The sequence below is a fragment of the Haliaeetus albicilla genome, chromosome 2 (genome assembly GCF_947461875.1).
Source record: "Haliaeetus albicilla chromosome 2, bHalAlb1.1, whole genome shotgun sequence".
Lineage (NCBI taxonomy): Eukaryota > Metazoa > Chordata > Aves > Accipitriformes > Accipitridae > Haliaeetus > Haliaeetus albicilla.
The window spans coordinates 57,825,459-57,847,118 of NC_091484.1; the positions used below are offsets into that span (position 1 = coordinate 57,825,459).

Here is a 21,660-nt window from a genome sequence, read left to right on the forward strand (position 1 = left end):
AGGAAAAAACAGAACATGACATCAGTATTTACTTCATCTAGTGGGAGTAACACAGGCAACAAGAGTTTAATTTCTAAAAAATGTAATCTACACCAAGCTTCCCTTTTGTTTTGAAAAGGGGTTGATGCTACAAGATATTGAGCAAGCCTTTTGTGATGGAGACCTTTTTTTATCTCTCACTCCCATAAATATGCCCAAAACTCATGCACTTGCAAGGGATCCTGTCTGTTATGTCAATCAACAGCCACACCTGAAACGGGAAGCACAAAGGAGAGAGGTGCCACAGTGCTATGCTCAGCTTAAACAGTGTGCCACAGAGAAAACTGGTCCTTGGTAGATTACTTGTCTTCTAGCTAAACTACAAATTACCCTTTTGCACATCAACTTGACCATCTGCCATTCCGCCATACCACACAGCTCTTCACCACGGTACCAAAACCAAAGAGGAATACCTCAACTCCATGGTATTTATGTTCCTTGATAACTGCTGCTCAAACCCCTTCTTAAGAACAGCAAATTTTTGTCACTAGATAACTATTGATGCACATGGAGCATGAAATAAATGTCAGTCCCCTGACTGATGAGGCTTAGCATAAATATAGCTTGTTCAGCCAGTCTTAGAGGGTTTAGGATAGCAGTTCCCACTGGCAACAGCCAGAAGAACATGGGGAAATCTAACAGAAGGAAAAGATTTCTCTGATAACCTGGAGCAGACAAGCTACAGAAAACAGTAACTTTTCTCTGACCTCAAACGGCTTGAACAAGGTGATCCAGATAATCACTAGAGCTGCTGTGATGACAAAGGCAGGCAAGGAGCTGGAGACTATATTAATAGAACCTTACTGTTTGTGTTTGAGCTAGAGCTCTGGCTGGTTATCATATGAACAGAAAAGAACCATGAGCTTATTATTCACATGGTCTCTACTGCATGTACACCAAATATACAGCTTGCATGTATGGATCTTGCTTCAGTTGTCAACTGGGTTTGAAAGTGGAACAAAGAAGACAGGCATCTTTAGGAGAAGCATGTAGAGGTAGCTATTTTGGAGAACTGGATTTTATTCTTCTGTGACAACTGGAAACAATCATGACTTTTCACATGTTACCTCTAAATATATTCTGAATTTGACCCTCCTTCTGATGCAAAAATGATAAATAGTAATAGCCAAAAATGAAGTCAAGAGGAGATGTAATGTATGAAGCATGATGTAACACTAAAAACTATGAAAACTCAAGTAGAAGTATTGACAAAGTTGGGTACCCCAAAATAATAAAGACTTCTGGCGCTAATCTCTGGGCCTTCCCTCCCAAATGCAGTGTTTGTCAAACACTGTGCTACGCTATGTGATAAGTACTATGAAATACATCTGTAGGACAGTTAAGCCCATCTTCTAAAAGTTCTTTGGACACTTAGAAGACAAAAGCAGCTGCACCTCCAGACTAAGCATGATAACTACACATCCATGTGAGCAAAGGCAGGAGAAGTACATACAACATTTCTTTCACAGATGCTCAGATACTAACCCCACCTTTCCTCTCCCACTTTTGCATAAGCGAGCCTCACCAGAAGAACAACATGTAGAGATCAGCTCTCTGTAGCTAAACCCTAGATGAAATACTCTTCCTCCACATCCCCCATAAGGGTCCTACCAGGGACATGCACCTAGTATTTCTGTTGTAGTAGCAGCTATTAAAATACAGAAAGGCATTCTCCACTCTTGCTACTGCAGACTTGCCACTGTTTTTAAAACTGTTCTGTATATCAAATAGGACTAAATAAAGCAGCTCCTTTTTCACTAGTAAAACAAATAACTGGCCCTGACTGCCTTTCCCTTTTATAAGCAAGGAACAGGGAGAGAAAGAGTGTTCCCCCTATTGACAACAGGCAGAATGGTATGTATTCTTTGGCATGGAAAAAGAATCAGCTGAAAGTCCCTGCCCAGCACTATTCAGCCCTGTACAAGTTCAAACATTGAGCTTGTGCAACAGAAACTGTGCCACACCTGCCTTCCAATTTTATTTTTTTTTAAGCTTTCAGTGTAGCAGTACACGTTCCCTCTTTCCACCCCACCGCTTGACCCTTCTGCACCAAAATCCTCCCCAAAATAATCTACGCTTTTATTCAAGCTTCCCCTCCCCCAACAGAGGGCTGTTCTGATGCACCGTGTGTACACATGCACTACAGATGACAAGAGGGTTTCTGGGCTGCCCCCCAGCAAACTACTAGGGCAGAACAGTTTCCTTTTCACTGACTCCAAGGACCTCTGAAGCAGAACCCATTTTGCAGAGCTAAGGCTGGCCTGTAAATCCTGTGCCTGGAAGATTATGGTTAAGGAGGAAGGAGGATTAAGAAGGAAGAGCATTTAATCTACAACATCTTGGGCCACATGACAATGAAGGTGGCAACTGTGGTTCCAGACCTAAATGTCTGCTGGTCTTAACCCCAAGTGGACTTTTGCACTACATTTTTTCCATTAATGAAGACCAGTATTTGAACTACACTAACACTCGTCACTGCTTTAATCCATGGAAAGAGCCCAACTTCTTCCTCCTTCCATACACTTGTATATGCCATTCAAAAAATATGGATTTAACCTCAAAGATAAATAGAAACCTGATAATGAATTAATATTTGCTCTGAAAAGCAATTCCAGGTTCAAACAGATATTAAGGCATGCTAGAGATCTAAAGTGACCAAATAAAGACCACAGAAGACAGATCATCATGAAAACATTTATTGGCATTCCAATGGTTCAAGATGCAATTCAATTATCAGAACTTTACAAAGGTATCTAAAACAGGATGCACAGAGCCCAGCCAAAACCATTTGGTATTGAAAATAGTAAAAAAAATTCAGTTTAAGGTGTTCAGAAGTTTGAATTTATAAAATACATTCTTTCTATGGGAAGCCTATAAAGCTAAGGCTTACCCCCACCAGTGCTTTACTAAGTAGCTTAATATGCCCAGTTAGTTTTAAGAAGGTTCTGTGCTTCACATTTATTTTCTTAATTCAAGAAAGCCTTCTGCAACTGTAGCTATTATAAAGTATCAACAACTTTGCTGGAATATAATATCTGAACACTCAACATGAATGCCTCTGGCTCAAATTCAGTCAATACTAGCTCTTCAAATTAAATGCACACCACATTTAAAGATCTGCTGCTTCTTTTACAGGTCTAATAGAATTTGAAAATTTCTTTAATCCCAAATTTAGGACTTTGGAATTAAAGTCCTAAGTTAACATGGAAAAATTAGCATTTGGGGGTTTTTTGTTTGGTTGGTTAGGTTTTTTGTTTGTTTGTTTTACAAAGCAGAACACAAAATAGAGCCTGGCTTTTATGCAGCAACCACAGAATTAAGAGACAGTTGCTAGGGAAGTAAAATTCAATAATTAAGTCTGACTTCAGTATTAGATGAATGTGAGTAGCTGTTGCCCTTAAATGGTTATCAGTATACCAGAGTAAGTGCTTGATCACTTTTAAGTATCCGATTATCCAGGACACTAGCTAAAGACTTTGAAGCCATAATTGCAAAGTTATCCTCACAAACACTTTCAAAAAGAAATTTAGTAGCAAAAAATAAGAAGTTTCAGGTTCAGTTGTGACAACATCTGACAGTACCTCTTTTACAGCAAATTTTTGCATTAAGATACGCACCCAAGATTCAGGTGTTTGAGCTTCTGAAGGCTGCTGATCTGTGTAGGCAGCTCCTCAATCTGGTTGTTGAAAAAGTTGAGCACTTCTATGTTTCTCAGGTCTGCGATGTTTGCTGGCACAGCTGTGGGATAGTTTTCACAGTGAGAGACTGCAATTTGAGCAAGCTACCTAGACTATAGATGCTCTACTAGCACCTGTCTTTTGCTCTGTTTGTACAGTGGCTGATGGTAGAAACAGCATCTAATAGCTATTGCAATAAAAGCAAAGTTCATATCAAAACCCCTCCTTATCTGGAATCTGTTCCTATTGCTGAGAGCAGTCACTTTGTACTCTTCAGAAAATTACTACCAGTACTGTAAGATATTTTGACTAACAAAGGCCTTTGCATAGAGAGACAAGGACAGCAAATGCTCTCATAGACTAACTGTCGTGGTTTAACCCCAGCCAGCAACTAAGCACCACGCAGTCACTCACTTACTCCCCCACCACCCAGTGGGATGGGGGAGAAAATCGGGAAAAGAAGTAAAACTCGTGGGTTGAGATAAGAACAGTTTAATAGAACAGAAGAAACTAATAATGATGATGGTAACACTAATAAAATGACAACACTAATAATAGAAGGACTGAAATATACAAATGATGCGCAGTGCAATTGCTCACCACCCACTGATTGACACCCAATTAGTCCCTGAGCAGCGATCCCCCTGCCCCCACTCCCCCCAGTTTATATACTAGACGAGATGTCCCATGGTATGGAATACCCTGTTGGCCACTTTGGGTCAGGTGCCCTGGCTGTGTCTTGTGCCAACTTCTTGTGCCCCTCCAGCTTTCTCGCTGGCTGGGCAGGAGAAGCTGACATATCCTTGACTTTAGACTAAACACTACTTAGCAACAACTGTGTTGTATTATCAACATTCTTCTCATACTGAACTCAAAACACAGCACTGTACCAGCTACTGGGAAGACAATTAACTCTACCCCAGCTGAAACCAGGACACTAACAAAGATAAGCAGGCTGTCATCTGAGTTCATGTAGCACACACAGGTCTCAAAAGAGCAGAGCCTAAGAGACTTGGATCATTTCATTATTTGAGTTGAAAAAATACAAGTAGTTACACCAAGACAACAGTTTTATTAAGGGTCTTTAACAGCAAACATGAAATAAAAATCCATTTTTAGCGATGGCCCATTCTACTTACTGCTTAAATAATCTAGTATCCAAGTTCTTGTCCATTTAAGATACAGCAACATTTACAAAAGTAAGTTCAGCCCTAAAAGATGAACTGTTCAGCCAAGCCCTCCCATAAGTGAATAACTAACTCATCAATACACATACATGGCTACATTGGATTACCAACAAATTAATATCTGGTTATTATCTAGAAACATGAAAAATAAGGCAGAAACAAAATATGAATATGCCTGTGCAGATGAGGTTAAAAAGCTATTCAGAGTTGCATCTTTTCCTCCTTAAACCTAGTGAGATTTAAGCAGACAGATGAGGTTAACGAAAAAGAAGGTTGGCAAACCACCTGCACTGAAGCTTGCACCTGTGTTCAATATTCACCTTGGTTCAGTCTCAACTTTGACTGCATCAGGAACCCATAGAGTGCACATCTAACTAATTAGAAGTTTTTATGAGGCCATGATTTTCTTTTATTTGTTGGCATGAGGCAATCTCAGTCTTAAAATTGAGTCAATAATGTTTACAAAGCAGAACATTATAGTATGTCACATTTACTGGATTATAATCTTAATTACATTGTGAACAATAACAGGATCCCTAACAAACACTCTAATTACACTACATAAATATTACTGTTGAGGGTCATATTCATTGCGGGAGATTTTTAGCAGACTTTTTATAAAGTCACTAAGGCAAATCTGAACATTTAATAGCCCTCCCTTTGTGGTATTTTCCAACTGGTCCATGCGTATCTGTCACTCAATGATGGCAAGAATTATGTGCCTTCAGAAAGTAGAGTAGTGTACTACTACTGTTGTTTGAAAGTATTCCCAAACAGAAGTTGACTGAGGATTTTAATTGACATAATTCAGCTGTTTCCAGCCTCAACATTTCACCAGAACAGTAATTACCAGTATTAAAATGTTTTCCTTTCAGAAATTAGACTTTATAATTTGACTTTGATGAGATGCACTGGACTGGCAAACAATGTTTCTGCTCTTCTCAAATAGGTTCTATGTTTATGCAAGAATAGGAATCAGAAGTATTAGCAAATACAGGTTTTAGTTTAGTCAAAGCCTACTAAACAATGCTGAGACCAAATGCAATTCTCCTGAAGTTATACTATTGATGCAATTAGTAAAAACGCAGTCTGAAGGTTTTGGCCTTTAGGACAGTCTAAGAGATTACACTCTCCTAGAAAAAACAGTGCAACTTAACATTACAAATTATGCTAAATGTAATGCAGAGCTCTGTTGAGGGAACATTAAAACAAGAGCATGACATTCACGAGGTCAAACTTACCAAACCTATAGTCAGCTTGGCTGCCTACGTGTCAATTCTGTATTTCAATTATTCAGGCTGAAAACCATCACAAGATGATCAAGAAATTAAGAAGCTATTATCCAAGACACTGAAAGTTCTCAAAGCCAACTAAGAAAAGTACATCTTACACCAAGGACAATACTATCACTACAAACACAGGAAGCCCTCAGAACTTTTTTGATCTTTCTGTGAAGCTGGACTACAGAAACTGCCAGACTACAGAGACAATTTGTTAGTGCTACCCTCATGTGAGGAAAGCTAGCAACACCTGATGTGCATTTCAGTTGAATCAGTGTTGGTTAATGGGCACCTTATATTCAGTCAGTCCTATTCACAGTGGATTTAGTTACCTAATGACCACTTGCATCACGGGAGTAGCAGCAAAGCTGTTCTGCACCTGTGAACAGACCACAAGATGGGACAAGCACCCTCCAAGCAGCCTGACAGAGTCCAAACAATAAGTGACATCAAAGCAAAAAGCTGGACCCAGCTACTGAGCTCCCCTGAACTAGCAACACTGATTTAGTCAAATACCTGTCCAAACCAGCTTATTTCCCCCCCTTAAGAATAAATGGATTCTTAAGCTTGTATCTCACTTCTGACTTAAGCTAGGAGACTGTGGGGAGAGGAAGAATCATTTCAAGCAAGAAGGTGAACAGTTATTTTAATTTAAAAAAACAAAACAAAAAAACACCACACACAAATACCCCCCCCAAACCACAAAATCCAAAAAACCCCATGAAACCACCCAGAAAAAGATGACACCTAGACACCAAGACAGGAAGAAAATGCCTTCCAGAGACTTGTTCATGAAGATTACGCTTGTGCTGAAGATCACAGCATCAAAGAGAACCCTAGTTTCAATGGGTTACTACGCAGTTAAGAGTCTCAGACTCTACCTACTCATCCCACTTGCAAACACGGGGCAAAAACTCAACTTCCATTGGCTGGTTTATCAGAGGTTTTTAATTTGATTTTCTTTTGTCAGGGCACAGGTGTGAGTAAGTGTCCCTGGTGAACAATAGGAGCTGTGTCCTTGCACACTGTCTGCTAAGTTTCTGATATCTGTATAATTCCCACATACTGTATTCTGTGTTGTGAATCACACTTAGGATACTTTTTATATCATTATTTTCTTCAAGCCATACTAATAGCTGCATGGGCAAGCAGGCTGAGATGAGAAAAATGCTAAAAATTTAGCAAAGGATTTGGATGAAATACTTTGTGTCTCACCCTGTTAAATCAAAATAAAAAGCCCTAATCCACAATTGTATTTTTTGGTTTGGATGGAGGGGCTTGAGGCATTCCATGAGAAGCAAAAACAGAAGAGTAGGTCAAGACCAGGCTTGTGGTAAGGGAGAGAGGACTTTTTCCTGTAACAGCTTATTTTCTGGTCCAACAATTCAGATTAATTTGTAGTATGAATGAATGCTCTCTTGGATTCAAAGAAAAACGGAAGACTGAAATTAACTCCTGTACTGGTCTTGTAGCTAAACTGCACAGGTTCAGTACCTTCAGGTCTAAAGATGAGCAGTGGTCAAGCAAGGCTGACTAGGCATATAATGTTCTCTGTTCTGAACTTTACACAGCTAAGTGCATCCTGACTACCATCCCACTGTTATGTTGCAAAATTCTTCCCAGATATATAGCAGACTGCCAAATACCAAGAAATTCATGTTCTGGCAATACTGAATTCCACTCGAGTCACCTTCTCATGATGAGCTGTGAGAGTGAACTGTCAGCATCCTGGTTCCATTCACCCACATATTTACAGTACAATCCACAGTGTCTTAACAACTCTTCTAAGACCATCTGCTGCCCAGTGTCATTAACAACTAAACTCCCCCTCAGCAAATGCTAGTAAAATTTGGCAACCCAATGCCTTTGCATTCTCCTGTGAAGCTTCAGTCACATCATGAAACCCCATTCATATTAAGTCTCACTTCACAAGACCAGGAATGGCTTCCCTCCCCACCTTGTTCAATACTGGAAAATGCATACAGTGATTCACTATGACAGCTATAGACTTCACCTTGATTTCAAGAGCTTGGCTGAGTGAAAGAGAGGGTCTACAGGCTCCACACCAAGGAATAAGAGGACTTTGTTCGCGCTCCTGGAAATAAGGATTGGCAACTTGTTATGCTTCAGAACATTTTTTTTAAAAAAATGCTCTTTTTTGCCCTGAAGTTAGTGGCAATTCTTTAGGCACTAAAATATATTCTCAGCAGAGCAGCCTTTCACTCAAGGCAAGTTATTACATTTTATTCCTACATAAGCAGGAGCTGTTTAAAAGTTCTGATAAGATTTCCAAAACATACATAAGAAGGATTAAATGCTACTATTCAATGCCTATGTAACCCCACACCTAAGTGTCCTGGATCTGGACCTTTGGTCTCTCTCCACATCAAGAACCAGAAGCCAACACCAGACATCTATCTTTACTACAGGTCTGGTGTTGCCCTCTGTTGGAGAACAGATACTGGGTTAGATGGACCTTTTATCCAAGGCAGCTATCATGCAGAGCAACATGCTAAGAACATTTAAGTCAGTTAAAACAGCTTGGAATTAAGTGTCTCAGATGTAACCCTTTCTCATAAAGCAGGAAGTCAAGCGGTTCTCATACCACCACCTAGAACTGACTTCTAGATCCAGCTCCTTTTGTATACCCAACCTCTGACAAAGGAGGAAGAACACAGAAAATGGAAGAGGAGGAAAGGAGGTGCATTTTTTTCCCCTCCAGTTCCACTCTGCCACTCTTTAGTCATTCATCTAGGTTTCAGTACAATTCCTCCTTTGGTGGCAGGGCCCTTCATACAGCTGAAAATGCACAGGCTTCAGAAAGTCTCCATTTCAGCAAATGATCTCCAGGACTATTTCTCTTAAAAGCTTCTGGAAGCACGGGAAAACAACAGGAATCCTCACAACTTCAAAAGTAAACAAACTCAGATGTTTGCAAGACTAAGTCTCCATTTGCTTTTCATCTAAAAGATAAAATCTAGGTTGTTTTGGTTTTTTTTTTATTTAGTACGGACCAACATTAAATCAAACATTTCTGAAGACACTCTTAATAAGAGAGACCCATATCAAAATTTCCTTTACAATTCAAAACTAAAATATAAAACATTTTAGACAAGGAAGCTCTGATGAAAAACGTGACAAGAGTCAGTAAACTACCCAACCGGACAAGTGAAATTATTTTAGTAAATATATAAGTCTCCACGAGAGGAACACATGGTATGAAAACTGAGTTAAACATTTCAGTTCATTTATACCTTAACACAGAATGTTCAAAATAAACATTGCCCCACTGCTCCTTGGAAAATCATATCTGTAATACCTACCTATTCATAAAACTGTGCACAAGCAAGCTTATGATCTCCTCAATGAATATGATTCAAAGGCTACAGAAAACCTCCCATTGAATTCAATGGGTTTTGAATCAGACATCAAGTGAAATAAGAATTTTATTTATTTAAAATATGATTAGTTTCTTTGGCATTCACATCTTTAGAAACTTTAAGCTGCAGAATCCCTGTTTTTTCAGAATGTTTCTTTAGCTAATGAAGTAATTTCACAGTACCTAGGAACATGACGTTCAGTAGTACTCCAAACCTTTACAGGTTCTAAGGGAATATTTATCCAGAAGAGCTATTAAAATAGCACTACTTGTCAGAGAAGAGATTTATAAGACTATGCCAGTTTCTCATTAAACTCTTCCATTTAAAAGCTGATCAAGAGTCATATGTACACAGTAAGGAGAACTCAATACAGACCTTTCAGAGTGCTATCAGTCCATTGCAGATCCCAGGTAAGGTTTTCTTGCAAAGAGCAAGAAACTACTACTTAAGCCTACAGTAAAATCTGTAGGCTATACAATATAATAAACCCAGTTCTGCAGACTGTTGCTAATCCAGTTAGAGTCAACAGGAACTTTTAATGAGTAAGGATCCCTTAGAGTAAAGGTCATAAAGACATAAAATGATACTCACATTTCATGGGGGAGGAAGAATTTAGAATACTAAATATATAATGCATTCTGTGCATCCAATATAACTGTACTCGTAGAGCTGGAGTCATGTTTAGATTAATTTGACAAGGGTTCTGTTATACTGAGAGAAGCAATCAGCTTCACCAAAATGAAAGAGGAATTAGCAGAGGGAGAACACAACAGTTTTCGTTTTAAATATTCATAGGCATGCTGATATCATACTTGGCAGTTAACTGGAGAGAATCCTGATCCCAAGTGAAGCATACAGTACTTAATTTACACACTATGTAGTTCAAGTTTCCCCTTTTGCCCACCCTCCAACCTCTTCCAAAGATGGATACTAACCTTCCTCACACTGAAAACATTAAAAACAAACTTGTCTCCTTAATCTTCAGCTCTTTCCAGAAACCAGCAGAGTTCTTGTTTACAATTATCCACAGAAGCACTGCAGTTATGAAAATTTTCTTATGAACACGTTTAAATTATATTATAGCTCACTGATGTGCTACTGGGCTAACAAAGCAATTTATCAATAAACAGTTTTAATTTAGAAGCCACAGTCTAAGGAGAAGTGCTGTGAGCACAAGAAAGGCTGAGAAGATACTGGGAATCAAGTGACATCTAGTGAAGACAAAGGACAAATCTGTTCTCCTCTGAGAAGAAAGCTTAAGATGCACTTCAGAGTTTGGAGAGACACTAGAAACCAGGGGCTAAGGTTAGGAAGAGATTACTAGATTGAAAATAAATCACCTAACAGCAAAGAACTGAAACCACACCAAAATAGCTCACCAAAATCTGATGTTTGTTGGCTTTTTTACAGCAGTAAGGAACAGTACTGTTCAAGTGAGGGTGGGTACAAAAATGCAGATATGAACATGGCCCTTCATTTCTACAAATAATTTTGAAGAAAACAGAGTATTAGCCAAGCTTTTTTAATTAGTGTGACATGCAAGTACTGTAGTGGACCACAGCACCTTCAGCTTCAAGAATTGTTTTGTAAGGAATGCACAGTTCATCCAAGATGCTTTGCTATCTTACTCTTATGTCAGGAGAAAAAAACCCCATGTGGTACACCAGGCAACAGTTGAAGAACGCAGGCTACATCCCCTTGTTACAGGTCAGGTCATCTGTATGCGTTGATATTTTAACAGCAGGGAATGGTTAAGAAAAATAACTTCGCAGGACTACAGAACTTTAGCTGATAGTGTTAAACTGAGATTTATTATTAGGCTTCCACCAAATGCAATTGCAAATGGTCTTTACTAAATCTCAGTGAGTCTCCTCCAGGTGTTTAAGTTGTTTCAGAGTTTCACACTACTGCACAGTAGCTGGCTTTAGTTAAATCAAAGCAGCTGAAGTTCAGCATGCTCACCTTCCCCTCCCTCAATATTCTCCTTACTGCAGTCTATTTCACATGCTTTCTGCAGTTCACAAGAGGGACTAACCAAAGATGCCCTGAACCTCAGGTCTTGAACCGATACTATAGGTTACCCCTCACGGGTCAAGGTCACTTCAGTGTCTTACTCAGAATACCGACCTGCTCATATGCTTTTAGCAGTGCTTGTTTACAAAATCCTGCTCTCACTGTATCTAAAACAAATAGTCCATAATTTCATTTCGGTTTATTGGACAGTATTAGTAGTTTACACTTTTTCTATCACTGAAATGTTTTTAAGAACTCCCATAGGACCATTTTTCACTGCTACTTGGATCAACTGACTCTTCCCCCCATTCAGCATCACAGACTGCCATGCTGACACCGTTTATCAGAGACGCCAGCCCATCCTCTAACCACACACAGGAAGAGGCTGCAGTAAAAGAGCTCACCACTGCTCAGAAGCAAAGTCAGCACGTGTGTTTACACATGATGTTCTTGTTCCAGCCCTCAGAGCTGGGAATGAATTAAACTCCCTCCTAATTTGGGCTCCCTATACCCAGTACTTAAAGCAACTTCTTTGAATCCATATGGTAGAGCTCTCCCTGCACTTCTACGTTAGCTGATCCCAGGCTTCAGCTGACTGTACGTTTCATTTTGAGCTACAGCAGATATTCCTCCTAGACAAAAGAAACCATGTTACCACAAATTGCCCATCCTCAGATAAAGATCAGGAAATTACTTCAACCTAAGTGTTATTTCACTCTACAATATTTTTGACACAGGGGAAAAAAAAATGGAAAGAGTAAGAGGCCAGATGGGTGAGTGGTCTGAAGGGAAATGCTGTGTCATTATCCGCTTCAAACAACACACACCTGATTGATTACTAGAAGAACAAAAAGAATACATAGAAAATAGAGTACAAAACCAAGTATATAAAACTAAATCTAGTTTCCCCTCAATCTAGACCAAGTCTACCTTTCACCTCTGTCCTTCAATATTAGCAACAAAAAAATTCCACTCCGCTTGTTAGACAGTAAATTCTTTAAGATGATAGAAAATTAGCTCTTTAATGAAGTGAGTTCACTTGTGCAACATTCACTAGCTCTGAAAATGCCAACTTGAAAGTAGTCTATACCTGGCAACAGGATTTCCAACAATTTTACATTACAACCTGTACATACACATGGAGAAAGATCATTTATATGGGGCTTCCACAAAAAAAATTACAGCTATTTTAAGCCATCGGGAGATATGTGAAGACACAAGAAATTTGTACTAAAACATGTCAGAAAACATTGAGACTACAAAAGGAGTTAATATGTTTGCAGATGCCTTTTAATAAGACAACAACAGCTGCTGAAGAACTATGTTAAAGACAAGTGATTTGTGTCTAGTGCCATATTTAGTGTGTACGCTTACTTATTATGCAAAACTAACTTTGTTGCCATACAGCACAAACTTTGACAATTTCATTTACGCATAAATTGGGGTAGTTTCAGCATGCACTCTTTATACCATTACAGCACAAAACTCTCTCATAAATTATTCTGCTTCATTCTCCCAAAGTTTAAGACCAAAATTTATATTATTTAAAGCTAAAATGCTCTACCATCTGTAGTTTCTCAGAACCAAAGGTTTGGGTTTTTTTCAGGGATGAAAAAAAAAGCTAACAAGGTATTTAATCTAAATATTTGTGCAGAACTCAGATGTCATAAATTTAGTAAGGCATTATGTATGGGGATCTCCTTTTCCCTCCTTCTCACATCCCCCTGTGCACTGCATTCATAAAGATATTTCCCTTTAGAGATCCCTGCACCAGAAATAGGAAGTAAAAACAAATCAAAATATATAATGAAAATTAAAGGCTTATAGTTAATTTAAAGCACCACTCCTAAGCACAGTTGAGAGGCCACTGTCAGGCAGAAGTCTTGTGCTTTGGACACAAGCCTAGTTTCGCTAAGCAGATAGCTTACCTGCACCATTGTGGGGTATATCATGTCAGTACAACAGTGTGGAATGACTTACCAGAAGGAAGCAGAGGCAGAAGCAAAGTAGGGGAAAATACAAGAAGCAACAAAGAGTAAAGAGTATATGGGCATCTAGTTCCCCCCCCAGAAGTCAGCACGTTTGCTATATAAATAACTTGATACCAGGCAAAATGCAAAGTGTCAGACAATACCAGTGGGAGACACCATAACACGTTTCAGCAGTCTGAAGAAGACAAAGCAGCTAGACTGGGAAGGAATTCAGGACAGACAGATGCAGTGTTGCTGTCTTTGGACTACCTCCAATACATCTAGGTATACAGTACAGCCAGAAAGGTGACTTATAAAGGAGACGCCCCAATATAAAAATGACACCAAGGGATTTTAGCAGCATGTTAAAAAAGATCAAGGACACAGTCAAGAGGGTTAACAGCAATGAAGGGACAAGCTTCTGTGCTGGTCACACACAGACAGCAAGACAATTTAGAAGGTGATGGTAGAGCAAAGAAACAGTAAGTTGTGTGAGCACAAAAAAAAAAAGTTTTGAACTGCTCTGCTGGAAGAAGGCAAAATCCACAAGGATTATAAAAAGGGTGACTACGTGGCTGTCAAAGGAATGCCATTAATGAGACACAGCTATTCTCACAGGATCAGAAAGTGAACTCAGAAACAAAATTCAGGTGTGGAAATGGGAGCCAGCAGCAAAAAACTAATGGATCACTTCACAAAAAGGAAAGGACTAAAGATGAGTAAAGGATTACACTCAAGAATCAAGGAATCAGCAATGGAAAAAGGAGAGGACAGTATAGGACAGCAGCTCAGAGGAAAGGGAGAGGAGGACAGAGAATGTGACATCAGGTAATAGAGGGGAGGTTTGAGAAACAAATAGTTGTTACCAACCTCTCATCACTCAGACATTTACTAATAATGGGCAAGGAATCAGAGCATAAGAGCAAAAGGATAGAAAAATCATCAGGAGTGAGATATGAATAGCAGACAACCTTTGAGAACGTTTAAATGCAGCACAAGAATATGGTGAAGCTGGCAAGCATAGGATCACCTGAGCTTAAGGAGACTGAGGAGAATAGCAAAAACTAAGCTGCTGTCCACCACTACCTACCAGGCAGGCTGAATTGCTGCCAGGAGCACAAGCGCCTTCCCACGAAAGAAACTGCTAAAGATATTTAAACAGTGACCTCTAATGGACAAATCGTATAATACCGGTATTTCTACTGACAGAAACACGAACTCCAGGCACGATCAGATGATGACACAAAAGCTAGAATCTCTGAATAGATTCTCCAAATGATTACTACATCAATTAATCATCTCAGGGAGTCAATTAACTGTTACAGTAGTTACAAGTCATCAAAAAACTTACAGCATATCCCAAAAATAAGTGAAAATAAAACATGTCAAGTTAGCAGTGTAATAGCTGTGCCCATACTGATGACTGGTACATTGTACCTGTTGTCGATGCTGAAAGTAACCTTTAACATCCCAGCCTGCTTTCCAGTCACGTCTTCCCCTCTGTGCACTCCCAGGTAGGACTACCTTAGGGTTAACCTAAGCTTCTGAGAGCTCTTCAAGCACACTTCCTATTCATGATGTAGTACTGGGATTTTAATTGTCAAACTTCACCAGCATACCAAGTAAGGATATTAAGTGTCACTATACTAGAATGTGAAATTTTGCATATGCTTGAAGCAGCGGGAGAATACCTTGAGTTAGCCTAGCTATCTAAAGTCTACAAGTTTCAGTACCACTTAATGGCAAAATAGTTCACAAAAACTGCTCTGCAAGGAAAAAATAAGTCAGGTAAGGATAAGCCACAATATATATGCTCAAACAGTTTCCTTTAAAAATGGGAGGGTTTGTATTGCTAATTCTGCTCCAATTACTGCTCACTTACAAATCTAGTGGCATAACAGGACCAAAAGGTGAAGCCTAATCTACCCTGCCAACTTCAGTTCAAGCCTGCAAATGTACTTTTTTTTCCAGTCAAAGACAGCCATTTGGTGTTCTAGTGCAACCAATTTATAAAAAAACCTAAGCCCTCAAGACAATGTGATACACAAACCTCATTCCCAGATAGAAAAAAACAACAAAAAAAACCAACAAAAACCTCATACTCACTCATCTATTTTACACTGTCTCCCAGAACTCCAAACCATTCTGCTTGAAATGACATGGGGCAAGTCCCAGAGTAGGAAAGACAGCCAAGCTTGGCAACATGCCTTTCCTCTCCCTGACCTGGGCTCCCTGGACATCCAATATTCTGCAATTCCCAACTTGTACCCCAGAACCATTATGAAACCACAAACTGTAGCTGAAGAGGTTTGAACAAAGAAGGACAAAGTTTGATTTCAAGAACTTCTATGACGAACTCCTTAACACAAAACTTCAGAAGCCTCATGACAGTCCAAACTGTTGGAAACCAAGCACAGCGTAACATGCAACTGGCATGGCCACCCCAGCATCAACCATGGAACAGCAATGTAAGAGGAAACATGCTGGCTGGCTGGCTCTGCAAAACACGCAGATCTACACCAACACCTTAAGTTCACTTTCGTCCTACACAGCAGTGTCAGAAAGAACAAGTGCCCAGAATTGCTGCAGACTTCAAGAGAAGTTACATTCCACTTGAACTTGGGTGAAGCAGTCCTAAGTAGAAGTGCACAAAACAGTAGAATGGATACCCATAAAAATTATTACTGTTGCACAAAAGATGTGGAAACAATTTTTGTGATGGATCACGCTGATCAAGCATGGTTTCTACAGAAGTATGTCCTGTGGCTTCAACTCCCTCCATACCCCTCCAGCACAGCTACCCTAATTCCCTACCACTATTCATGTCCTATTAACAATCCCACTGAGCAGGAGGTGAATGTCACCTGTATGCCCCCCAGCTGCCATCAAATGACATGGAACAAAGACAACTTGGTCACATCTACCCAAATTAATCCACCACACTGAAGGGCAAGTCTCTGTCATTCAGCCACTCATTTCCACAAATTTGACGAACATTTGTCAGGACTTCTATTCCATTTATTTTGAAGTTAGCCAATAGGTTCAAAAGACACCTGGGTCAGGATCAGACGACCTATGCAGGCTAATAACATAAGCATGACTGTCTTTAATTTTGCTTCTGAGCTGTATACTGGATAGAAGGCTTGAAATAAACTAAATGATGGATCAAAAAACTCCCAGTACAATACATGGAGACACTGGCCCGTATGTCTACATTGAGTTAAGAAAAAACACACTCACTTTCTCCCTCTGCTTTCAACTGGATTGTCAAAGGAGACCCCAAAGTGGAATCAACCCATGTTTGCCACTTAGGCAGCAACTGGTTCAACAAGACTGCAGAATTGCAGCTGTTCAGCTTCCCCCAGAGTTTTGCTTCTGATTTTGAAGCACAAAAAGTTCTCATCAAGCAGCAAAGGACAGACACAAGTGTTTCAGAAGTTACCTAGAGCAGAAGCAGCCAGTTCAAGAATCTTCCATTAGCACAGCACCAGACAGCTGGAAAAAATCCAGCCTCCAGTTCTCCAGAAAAATCAATGTGGATTTGAGTACTTCTGATAATGAATGATTTAGACATGTAAATGCACAAGCACCAACAGTATGAATGTCATACTAAAAAATATTAACAAAAACCATGCCACAAAAATATTCTAAGCAATGTGATGGATTTAATGGTATTGTCCTCATACTTGCTAATGAAACTTTACTTACTTTTAATAGAGTTTGCTGGCAAAAATATGAACTATGGTTACATAAAATTATGCATATCCAGTTTTTACATGTATTTATTCTTCCAGATAGACATATTTACTCTAAACAGCAGAAAAAAAAGCAAGCAGAACACTCATTTAAATGGCAGAAAACTAGTAGAAGATGCTAATATGACCTTAGTGTAGCATGTCAAGTGTCACTGCCACCAGCTTCCTAGTCATTTTAAGAACAATCTGCTAAGACAATTAATTACATAGCTTAAAAGATTAGGTCAACAGTGTCAAATATGAGAATATGAACTTGAAATTTAGCCTTTTAAAAATGCGTGCTGTCTATTTAAATGTCTACATCAATTTGTGAAAGAATAGTAAGTTACAGACTTGATGAGCTACTTCTCAGGAGAAGCAGTGGTTTTACCTTCCCATAAAAGAAATCCAAACATAGCAATTAGAAAGGCTGACAGAATCCCTTGGCTGAGAACAAGAGAACAGATATACTTGCAGCCTGCTGATCTAAGGGCTACTTCAGAAGAAAGCAGTAATTAAAAGTTGAGATTTAATCTAACACAATTTTAGAGTAGTGGCAATCCTTAAACTGGTATTGTGAAAACTAAAACTGCTTTAAACAAAAGGTGTACTCTGCATTTTTCTTGAATAAAGTCAACGTGAACACATCCTTCTTGGACACCTCTTCTTACCCTATCTTTTTCCTTCCCTAGCCAGGTCTACAGCTAAGACGCATAGCTAGGACATAGGTTAGTTACTTAGCTTTTAACTCTGGTGCTCATGCAGAAGCATGTCACCCTCCCCAGGCTCAGTTCTCAGACAGTCAAGTTTACCACAATGCAAGTCTCCTTGCAGGAGTTTCAGCCTGTCTTCTCTTCCTCAGAGCAAGGTAGATACCTGCTACCTGCCCAGCCAGCTGTGTGTTCAGCTGAACTCACCCTTTAGGTACATTTAAGATTTATAAGGTATCACGTGGAAGAGATTATTAAGTCCTTGGAAGTTTGTTAGCTTTCAGAAATTGTAGGATTTTTACAATTCCCAGAGAAAGCATAGTCAAGTTTACCAAGAGTAATGCTTACAACTTGCTTCATCCTTGTGCCAGGTAAGCAGCCATTCAGACAGAAGATACCAGAGCAAATAATCAGCACCAGAGAGAAGTTCTGCCTGGCAGCACTAGGTACCCAACTTTGTATGCGTTGTCTGACCACAAGCATTAGATAGAGGTGTGCAGAATGAACCGCTATCTCAAGGCGCCCGCAACCCCCCAGAAGCTGCAGGGAAAGCTAAAGTGGCTGGATACAATTAACTGCCTAGCTTTTAAACAGCTCAAGTTCAGAGACAGAAATCTCCTTGCAGTGACCTAAGGGAACACAAAAGCCACCAGCTGGGTGGCCCTGTAGCCCAACTACATCAGTGGCTGGGAACAGATGCCAGATCGCAATATGCCGAAAGCAAGTTTACCATAATTTTTTCCAAAAACATTCTCTCAGCTTCCAGCTATTCAGAACTTCATGACTTTCTAAACCCGGGGTACAGCTGTGCGTTTAATAGTGATGCTTATGATTTTCCCTGCCTGAATTTTCCCATGAATTTACCCATCGGTTATCATTTACATGTTAGATGGCTGGAAATTGCTGGTCGTATTTATAAATAAACTGAGATTTCTTTGAAAACTACAATAGGGACAAAAACAAATAGCAAGATGCCAGTCTAGAGGACACTATGCAATCAGAAGCAGGGCCTAGAATAACTAATTCATACTTCTCACAGCCACTCATATAGTGCCCATAATTTTAACTATTTATACTACTACAAACCCTTTAAGCTACACATTAATACCCAATAAACTGCATCCAGAGTAGAAGTGTTTATGTCCTAGAATCTAAGAATATTTTAATTTTTTCCCTCATGCTTAATCCTCTGCAAATGCTCAGAGCCTTAAGTGAGATTTTCGCATTAATACATATGTTTTAAATAACACATACCATCTTACAGCTTGTGCAGCAAGTAGTTTAGAGTTCAGTAGGCTGGGTTTTATTGGTTTGTTTGCTAGGGGTTTTTCTGTTTGTGTTTGGTTTTGGTTTTTTTTAAACCCATCTCAATTTGTAGAGTTTTCCTTGGGTACAGCCTGGTACATGCCAAAGCACCTACCCAGTCATCTCATCAACACGTGCTCCCTTTGCAGGTTCCATTCCCCTCCCCATTTCATGCACTCTTAAAAAATTCAGTTCCAAAAAGGGAAGGACTGGTTGAAATAGAAATCCACTGTCACATGCAGAGAACAGACAAGGACAAGCAGAACACCAACAATACCAACACTTTTCTTCTCTTTAGAAGATGCACAGTAACAGGGACCAGATAAAGCTCACTGCTTGTCTTTCAACAACCAAGCAGCAGGAACGTTTGCACAAGACACTGATGAGTAAGCCTGAAGCATTCTCCTACAAAAAAAATATTTCTTTTGCCTTGCAAAAGTCAGTCTAATATCTGCCTCCACTAAGTTGAGTCTCATATTTATGTTGCTCTCATGACATGTTATTCACCAACACCTCACTTAAGGGCTTCTTTAATATGGGAAGTAGGATCCACAACGTAGTAACTGAAGGTGGTGTGGGCAGTACAAGCAAAGGACAACTTACACTCAAAGGATTTTTTTTTTTTTTTTTTGCAGAAGTAGACTGCTTGACTTTCATGCCTGAAGCTCACATTCAGTTGGCCTTACTCACATACGTTTGGTTATACATACAATGCAGTTGAGTTGTAATTTATTTTTACTTGCTTCAGTCAAATTAATTATCTATCTACCAAAATGCAAACTGCAGCATTTCAGATACAGTTAAAAAAACAAAATCCGGAAGTCCTCACTGAAACAAAAGGACTTCAGAGCCATGGTAGGGAATGGATTTTTGGCTGAACTGGTAACAAGACTGATAATTACAGATCTTCCAGTACATGGCAGATCTGTATTGAAATTGGAAAGGCATGTTGAACAATGGCTGCTAAGTCACATTCTCATTCTCTTTATTTTTTAAAAGTGCTTCACCAAGAAGCACTCTTAACAGTGGCATTGTGCTCTATTAAAAAAAAAAACCAAAAAAACCCAGAAAAAAATCAAACTATCAATGTCAGCTTTTCAATATTGCTCAACTGCCTGTAATAAAGTCCAAAATGAGGAGTATACTTACTTGTAAGCTTGTTGTGACTCAGAACCAGCTGCGTGATATGAGACAATGTAACTGCAAATGAAGAGAGAAAGAAGTTAGTTTATGGACATGGCAAGTGAGAGCTTGTAGCTGTTTCAGCTAAAACAGGCAAGCTTTTCTCTCTGCTCCAGTAACTCCAGATTCATGTGCACTGTCACAATAAGCAAGACAAGCTCAAGACTTAAGGACACACCCAGCCACTCCTCTGCCCTTTTACTTCACGTTTCTGTTACTGCATCAAACACAACTTGAGCAGTGAGTACTAGGGCGTCCCAGTACAGATGTGGTTCTGGGCACCCAGACACCTGTCTCATTTCCACCCTTTGAATCCTTCCCAAGGAAAAAAAGATAGGTACTCCAACATTTACCCCAACAGAACACATGCCACAAGCAATTACATTTCCGCATGTTCCCAATTAATTATCAGGTCGGTGCTAGATTTAAGTCCCAAGTACCGATAGCTGCATTTACAGCCTCGCATCCATGAAGCACAGTAGCTCACTAGCATCATTGTTGCGTGGCGAATGGCCAGATGACAACACACAATATTTACTGAAATTAACTGAATGATCTGATTGATCAAAGCCCCTCAGACTCCACTTTAATGAACAAACGAGCGTGGGGCACAGGCAGCTGCAGAGACTGGCACTCCCCCTACACTTTACATTTCTTCTTACCTACTTCCACCCTTCACACCACTACTGCTTTCCCTAAAAGCTCCACAGCAGACAATTGACAACAGTATCTGATTAGAAAAATATGCTAAATAGTCAGAGGAGAAACTCGCACCTTGAAGGAGTTCTCAAACATCTTGTCCCCCCCCATAAAAAGTTTATTGTATTTTATCGGAACTAGAAAAACGGGAAGATTTTCCTCCCCTACACATTTTCCTTACTTCCAGTGCACCCCCTTCAAAACAGCTCTAGAAATTACCTTGCTGCCCCTCCTAGGCAGCTGGGAATTTTTCCAGCCTGAGGGACAGCTGCAGTGCTACATCTCTCATCCCTCAGAGCTTTCCTCAAGCAACAAACATCACTAACATTAGCCCAGAGACAGCCCACAGGGGCCTTGCTGCCATAGGGAATGAAGATATCCTGGTGAGCATATGTGAAAACTGGCCATGCTAATCAATGCTTACTAAATTGCAAGTTGGAGGAAACAGCTTGGAGAGCTTTTACTTACTGATATAGCAACCTGT

The 21,660-nt window shown here is 39.7% G+C and overlaps 1 protein-coding gene across 2 annotated transcripts in view; it reads right to left on the bottom strand.

Annotated features, from left to right (window-relative positions):
- RSU1 (Ras suppressor protein 1) overlaps positions 1 to 21,660 on the bottom strand; it is a 111,917-nt gene that overhangs the window by 81,326 nt on the left and 8,931 nt on the right. Inside the window, exons 2-3 of one of the 2 annotated variants that reach the window (XM_069776060.1) lie at positions 20,445 to 20,495; positions 3,657 to 3,777 (exon numbers count right to left, since the gene is read on the bottom strand). In XM_069776060.1, coding sequence (XP_069632161.1) covers positions 3,657 to 3,777; positions 20,445 to 20,495 — 172 coding nt within the window. The remainder of the gene's footprint in view (positions 1 to 3,656; positions 3,778 to 20,444; positions 20,496 to 21,660) is intronic. The other variant, XM_069776052.1, reaches the window with a different exon arrangement.